Source organism: Balaenoptera musculus, chromosome X (assembly GCF_009873245.2).
Source record: "Balaenoptera musculus isolate JJ_BM4_2016_0621 chromosome X, mBalMus1.pri.v3, whole genome shotgun sequence".
NCBI classification, from domain to species: Eukaryota; Metazoa; Chordata; class Mammalia; order Artiodactyla; family Balaenopteridae; genus Balaenoptera; species Balaenoptera musculus.
In genome coordinates, this window is record NC_045806.1 from 23471392 (window position 1) to 23479291 (window position 7900).

Here is a 7900-nt window from a genome sequence, read left to right on the forward strand (position 1 = left end):
CATTCTCCCATTTTCTGAGTTGACTATTTCACAAGTTTTTTGCCTCAAAGATCCAGCACAGCTTTAATCTCCCTCATTCATAGCTGATATCCTTCTTTCTTTATTCACTGGGAGAATGGAAGCAACTACAAGAGTGTGCACATTCTTCCACCACCAGATCTAACAACCTACTTGCCTCTGTACTAAATATTTTGTCTCCCCTCCTGTTACAGTTCCTCTATCTGTGCATTGAATCCTATTCCCTCTCCCCTATTTAAGGCTTTCCTCCTAAAGCTCCTCCTATCTTCACTGCATTATCAGTTTTCACCCTTACTACTAAATCATTGTCACTAGCATATAACATCGTGGTAATGTATGGTAACAGGAAGGTAACAAGTCACAAGTGACTTGTTACCTTCCTGTTACCAGATACAATGCTCAGTTCTCAGGCCTTATCTTAACCTCTTAGCAGTATTTGGCACAGTTGATCAATGTTTCCTTTGTAAAATAGTTTCTACACTTTCTTCATGTTCTCATGTTGTTCTCCTACATAACTGGCCACTCTTTCTGCTCCATATAGTTGGATTTGCCTTTTCTTACTAAAATAAATATTTGAGTGTTCCAGTACCCAATCCTCAGATCTTTGCTCTTCTCACTGTGTACTCACTCCCTAAGTGATATACTTTATTCTCAGTGGCTAATGACTTCCAAATTTATATTTATAATCTCTCCTATAAACTCCAGACATCTGTATCCAATTGTCAACTCAATATTTCTATTTTCCCAATGTTAAGTGTGCATTTTTATACTTGATATAAATAAAACAGAACTCTTGATTCCTCCATCGCCATACCTAGCCCTCATTTTAGTAAATTTCACCACCATTCACTCACTGTTCCTAGAAAACACTTAGGAGCTATCATTGATTCGTATTTACCCTCCAGGGACCAGGTAGCTTATATTTGCTCATCCAGATTTATTCTCCTCCTTTCTTTTTTTAACTTTAATTAAAAAAAATTTTTATTTATGTGTTTTTATTTTAGTAAGAACACAACATAAATCTACCCTGACCAATCTTCAAGTGTAAAATACAGTACTGTTAACTATGGGTCCAATGTTGTAAATAGATCTCTAGAACTCCTTATATGGACTTGAGGTTTGGTCTTTTCCACCTCTGAAAAAAAGACTGTTGGAATTTTGATAGGAATTTCATTGAACCTGTAGATGATTTTGGGTAGTATGGACATTTTAACAATATTAAGTCTTCTAATACATGAACATGGGATGTCTTTCCATTTATTTGTGTCTTCTTTAAATTCTTTAATGTTCTATGGCTTTCATTATACCTCCTTGGTTAAGTTTATTCTTGAGTATTTTATTGTTTTGATACTATTGTAAATGGGATTGTTTTCTTAATTTCCATTTTGAATATTCCATTGTTATTTACCCTGATACCAAATCCAGACAAAGACACAACGAGAAAAGAATACTGTAAGCCAATATTCCTGATGAACACAGATGCAAAAAATCCTCAACAAAAAGCTAGCAAACCAAATTCAACAGCACATTAAAAGGATCATACACCATGAACATCTGGGATTTATCTCTGGAATGCAAGGATGATTCAACATAAGCAAATCAATCAATGTCATAAACCATATTAACACAATGAAGGATAAAGATCACATGATCACAATAGATGCAAAAAAACTTTTGACAAAATTCAATACCCTTTCATGATAAAAACTCTTAACAAACTAGTTACAGAAGGAATTTGTCTCAACATAATAAAGGTGATATATATGAAAATTCCACAGCTAACATCACACTCAACAGTGAAAAACTGAAAGCTTTTTCTCTAAGATCAGGAAAAAGGCAAGGATGCCCACTCTTGACACTTCTATTCAACATAGTACTGGAACTCCTAGACAGGGAATTTAGGCAAGAAAAAATGAATAAAAGGCATCCAAATTGGAAAGGAAGAAGTAAAATTATCTGCTTGCAGCTGACATGATCTTATACAGTATATGAAAACTTCCAAAGACTACACACACACACACACATACACACTGTTAGAACTAATAAATTCAGTAAAATTACAGGATATAAAATCTTACCTTCTTCACATGACTCAGTGGGAAGTACCATCAGGAGAGCAGAGGGAGAAAAATTAATCTGGGGGATACGTTTCCCTGGCTCATGCCCTGCAGGTGCTCTGAAGGATGGCTAATGATAGCTCCTGTCAAGTCAGACTCTCCACACTGCCCTTTCTGTCTCAGGTTTTTTGATAACTGCTCTCTCTCCTCCACACCTTTAGGCCTAAGGGTATAATATCTTCCTGTTCATAATATCCTTGACATCCTGATTGTTCCCTTGTGATTTCCCTACAGCCTTCTCTCACTTTTGCAAAAATAACCACCTATTGAACTGCTTAAAATTGCCCAAGCGACGTGTGCTTCTTGCTAGTAGCTTGACTAATCCACTTCACACTCACATTCAACTCATTAGTAAATGCTATAATGTCTACTTTCATAATGTATTCCAAACCTAACCAGTTTTCACGACATGCACTATCCTCATCCTAGGTTAAGCCACCTTAATTTCTCACCTGGATTAGATCAATATTTTAGTACTTCTGCTCTCTCTTGCTACCCCATTCTATTCTCCACACAGCAGCCAGTATCATCTTTTTAAAAAGCAAGTCAGATAATGCAATTGCCATGTTCACAAGCTTCTAAAGGCTTTCCAGTACATATAGAATGAAATAAAAATTAAAATTATTTATTATGGATAACAAGGCTCTGTTTAATTGGCCTTTGTTTCTTTCAATCCCATTGCCTGACACTCTCCCTAGTGTTTACTTGCATTGTTTCAGACATAGTGGCCTCCCTGAAGTTCCATGAACACTCATATTGTCCTACAATTTTAGAGCATTTGCACTCAATGTCACTGTATAAGGAATGTTCTTATCCTAGGTATTTGCATGCTGCATTTCTCTTTTCATTCAGCCCTCTACTTAAATGTCACCCTATAAAGGAGACCTTTCCTGAATGCACTATCTAAAATAACAACCTCCAGTCTATACCTACTTACACACCTTTATTTCTCTCCACACATTTATTTCTCTTTATACATTTCACCACTGTCTCATATGCTCTATCTCTATATTGACTTGTCTATTGTCTCTTTTTTCCACTGTATTATAAACTCCATGAGTGAAGGGATTAACACTTTTATTCACCACTGTATTGTCAGGACCTAGAACAGTACACGGTGCATAGAAGTGCTAAATAAATTTGTGGTGAATAAATGAATGAATGGGAATGGAAATATACCAAATGGATTAATTCAAAGCAAACTTAAATGAAAATTTAAATGAAAAGCTAATTCATAGCCAAAGTTTGCTTAATGAGCATGTAGAAAAAAGTCAAACTAATACAATAGCATCAGATTGAAATAACCTGACTGAACCTCTAACAATGGAACTGTTCCTTGCAATGAGACATTTCCAAAGCCAATTAATAAGGCTTCTTCTCTTGGACAATGCCAGGATGGGCATACTAGGGTTTGATGCTCTGGTTTTCCTGTTTTTGAACTCCACGGCCGAGCAAGACCCCTTGTTAATGAACATTATCTCTTTAAAAAAAACTACTATGCAATATATATAATACATAGAAAAGGATACACAAATGTGTAAGCCAGGCAATAAATAATTAAAAGAATAAGAACATACCTATATCTACAGTAAGCTATAAATATTACCAAGAATTATTGGAGCTTCCTCTCTACCAGATTTTAACTTCCTTCTTTCCTCCATAAGTAACCATTATCCTGAATTGTGAGTCAATTGTTTTCTTGCCTTTTAAAATAGTCTTATTACATATGAAAATTATAAAGATAGGTATGAAAATGAAATTATTAACCATTGTTCTGTCACTTGTGTTTTGACTCATCATCGTGTTTTTAAGATCCATCCATGCTGATGTATTTAGTTTTAATTCATTAGTCCTCACCTTTTCACATTATTCCATTATAGAAATGTATGCTAGTCTACTTATCCATGCTACTCTTGATGGTCTCTCAGGTGGTTTTCAGGTTGCTGTGCTACTCTTTACAAATTGCTATGAATATTCTTTTATGTGTCTTACCATTACTATTAGCCTTGGAACCATTCTCTCTCTTTAGAAGATTTTATGCTTCTATGTTTAATCGATTTTACATTGATCTTGCAATTACTCTGAGGGAAATCTTGTTTTCCTCATTCCGGCATTTTTAGTCAGCAGTTTACTGTAGCCCTACAAACATTTACTGACATCATCTTGAGATAATTCATTTGGAGAAACTCTGAAGTTAGTACAGCAATGCCAATTAACTGCCTCTAAAAGAGCTGCCTTTTTTTCCCTAAAAGCCCCCAGAAAGCCTCTGACATATTTTGGGAGATATTTAAAATATTTTGATAGTTCTATAACATCACAGATTTTTTTTCATAAAATTGTGTTGGTGTTCCTTAAGTGTCTTAAATTGAATTAACTCCAAATAAATATATAGAATCTCTGCTGGAAAGAGAAAAAAACGCTGTGCTTCTATCTCAAATTGGTGAAGCAGTTACTCATTTCAATGTCTACTTTAAATTGACCAGTTGATTTCGGCTTTGATTACACTGAAGGAATAAATTACTCTTCTCACTAAGAAAGTCTGCCAGATATAACAAATAAAAACACACGACACAGTTAAACTTGCATTTCATTTCAGATAAATAATGAATTTTTTTAGTAGAAGTATGTCTAATTCAATATTTGGGATCTACTCATACTAAAAAAAGTATTCATTTTTTAATCTAAAATGTAATGAACTAGTCATCGTGTATTTTATGTCAACCCTATGCCATTTCTACCAATTAGAGCTCTCAAGGTTTCCCTCAAGCTGCTTGATTTGCTGAAGATATTTCTTGTACGTCAGGAACTCACTAGCTTGGGGACCTTAGCAATCTTTCGTTGCTTTTGCCTATTTCTTCATTTCATACTGTACGTTATGTTCAAGCAAAGCACTGAGAGTCTTATGGTAACTGTTTTGCCTAAGGAGGATCACTTTTGCTGATGGATCTCTAATAAGAATGTTTTCCAAAGCACAGTATGTTTCAGTCTTCAATAGAACGGTATGCACAGCAGCAATGTCAAATGGCTTGGGGTCGAACTCTCCAGGTTCTGGAAAACTCTAAGCAGTCTCGAAATACCGCGAGACTCGAGATGGGACGAAGTCTTTTGAACCTCACCAGCTCCCATACTTGCAACTGCCTCAACCAGAAATTGCCCCTCCCCTTTGGCCTCCTTGGTTGGAGTCTTGGCGCTAGGCCTACCTTTTTCGCTGCCGGCCTGTCTCACCCCGGGGCGGGCCTACTCCTTTCCTCAGGCTTCTACGACTTTTACTCACTCCAGACCGACTAGAGCACTTATCATTAAAGATGTCTGACAACGTGAGCAGCACAGATGGCCTACCAGACTTAGAGAACAGAAGCCTGTCCCATCCCTCTGAGGAGTGTTCTGGAGCGGAGGCAGGGAGGGAGGCCTGCTCAGACGCTGAAATGAGCTTGACCAGAAATGGTGACGGTACTGGCGATGGGGGTACTCCCAGCCACGCCAGTTAAGAAAGTCAAAGCACAGCCATGGAAAGTTCAAGAGACGACATCGACTTCGAAAGCACATAAGACGCCGAACATTTCTTAACCAGTGATAGAAACCAGTCCCATTACCGCTTCGAAGAAGAGCTAGGAGAGGAAGAAGAGCAGCCTCAGGTACAGTGCGATGAGGCTAACCCTGATCAGTATTTATCAGCCGAGGATCGGGCCCTGGAGGATTGGGTGTCTTCAGAGACATCTGTCCTCCCCCACCCTCGCTGGCAAGTCCTTAATGCTCTTCGAAAATGGCAGCCGGGTTCAAGTGCCCTAGTTGTATATCAGGCCTGTGGGGCAAGAGTCTTTGTGCAGCGTTTCCACTTGCAGTATGAGCTTGAAGGCCATAATGGTTGTGTCAATACCGTGCACTTTAACCAGCGTGGCACCTGGCTGGCCACTAGCAGTGATGACCTTAGAGTGATATTGTGGGACTGGGTGCGTCAGCAGCCAGTACTGGACTTTGAGAGTGGCCACAGAAATAATGTTTTTCAGGCCAAGTTCCTTCCCAGCTGTGGTGATTCCACCCTGGCCATGTGTGCCTGTGATGAGCAGATACGCATAGCAGAGCTATCTGCTACACGACACTGCAAGAATACTAAGCGTGTGGCCCAGCACAGGGGAGACTCCCACAAGTTGGCTCTGGAGCATGACTCCTCTTTTAAGTTCCTAACTTCAGGTGAAGATGCAGTTGTCTTCTCCATTGACCTCAAACAAGGCCTGCCAGCTTCAAAAGTGGTGGTAACAAAAGAGAAGGAGAAGAAAATGGGGCTGCATACAATCTATGTGAATCCTGCCAATACTTACCAGTTTGCAGTGGGTGGACAAGATCAGTTTGTAAGAATTTATGACCAGAGGAAAATTGATGAGAATGAGAATAATGGAGTACTCAAGAAATTCTGTCCTCATCACCTGGTCAACTGTGATTCTAAAGCAAATATCACCTGCTTTGTGTACAGTCACGATGGCACAGAGCTCCTGGCCAGTTACAATGATGAAGATATTTACCTCTTCAACTCTTCTCACTGTGATGGAGCCCAGTATATTAAAAGATACAAGGGGCACAGAAATAATGCCACAGTCAAAGGTGTCAATTTCTATGGCCCCAGAAGTGAGTTTGTCGTGAGCAGCAGTGATTGTGGGCACATCTTCCTCTGGGAGAAATCATCCTGCCAGATTGTTCAGTTCATGGAGGGGGATAAAGGAGGGACCATTAACTGTCTTGAACCCCATCCTTACCTACCTGTGATGGCGACCAGTGGCCTAGACCACGATGCTAAGATCTGGGCACCCACAGCTAAAGTTACCACTGGCTTTATCGGCTTAAAGAATGTGATTAAGAGGAACAAGCAGGAACGAGATGAAGGCAGCCTGCACCACACTGACCTGTTTGACAACCACCTGCTTTGGTTCTAATGCGTCACCTGACACAGAGAGGTCATCAGTTGCACTGGGGAGCTCCTGGAGTTGGGGTTATGGATGCAGAGTCGGATGAGTCTTCCAGTCCCTCAGATATGTCGGAGGAGGAAGCGAACCAGGAGGAGGAAGCGAACCAGGAGGAGGAAGAGAACCAAGACCCTGTGCGGTGCCTGCCGTCCTGAAGGCCTCATACTCCAGCTCCAGCTAGGCATCACCTCAGAAGGCTGGACTTTAAGATTTAGTTTACTAGATTTGCTTTTTGTCTTTTATCTATTTTTAACAATAGAAACTGCCTCTTCCATCTCCTTCCTCTGCCTTCCTCCCTTCCTTCTTTACATTCTTCCTCCCTCACTTGGTTTCTTTACTCCTCTCTCTTTACCCCTTATATCTATAGGAATACATAAGTAATTTATCTATGCTTCTTTTCCTTTGTTCTCTTATGGTTGACTTCTAAATGTTCCTAATTCTGGTGGAAAAATTAATAGCCTTATTGAATCTATATTCTCATTTCTGACACTCTGAAAATGATCACTTTTTTTCATCTTTAGCAGTGCATTATAAAGAGTAAGTTCTTCAATTGAGTTGAAAAGTTTCAGAAATGTGTTTATTCTTTAAAAGTAAAGTAAAATAAAACAAACCATGGTCTTGTTCATTGAATACTGACACTTGGCCATACACACACACACGCACATGCACACACACCCTCATTCTCTCTCACAGAAAAGGAAAAGGAGAGAGGTGGGTAGATAAATTCCTAACAAGATAATTCATCCTTCTAGAAAAAATAACTTGGGTTGTCCACATTTTCTGAATCTGTATGTTAATACTGATTAA

At 39.0% G+C, this 7900-nt stretch overlaps 1 protein-coding gene across 1 annotated transcript; it reads left to right on the forward strand.

The window, feature by feature from the left end:
* Window positions 1-5440: 5440 nt before the first annotated feature.
* Window positions 5441-7248, forward strand: LOC118889009 (DDB1- and CUL4-associated factor 8-like). Its single transcript, XM_036840552.1, is given in 3 exon segments — window positions 5441-7058; window positions 7061-7176; window positions 7216-7248. Coding segments are annotated over 3 exon segments (1767 nt in total).
* Window positions 7249-7900: the final 652 nt, after the last annotated feature.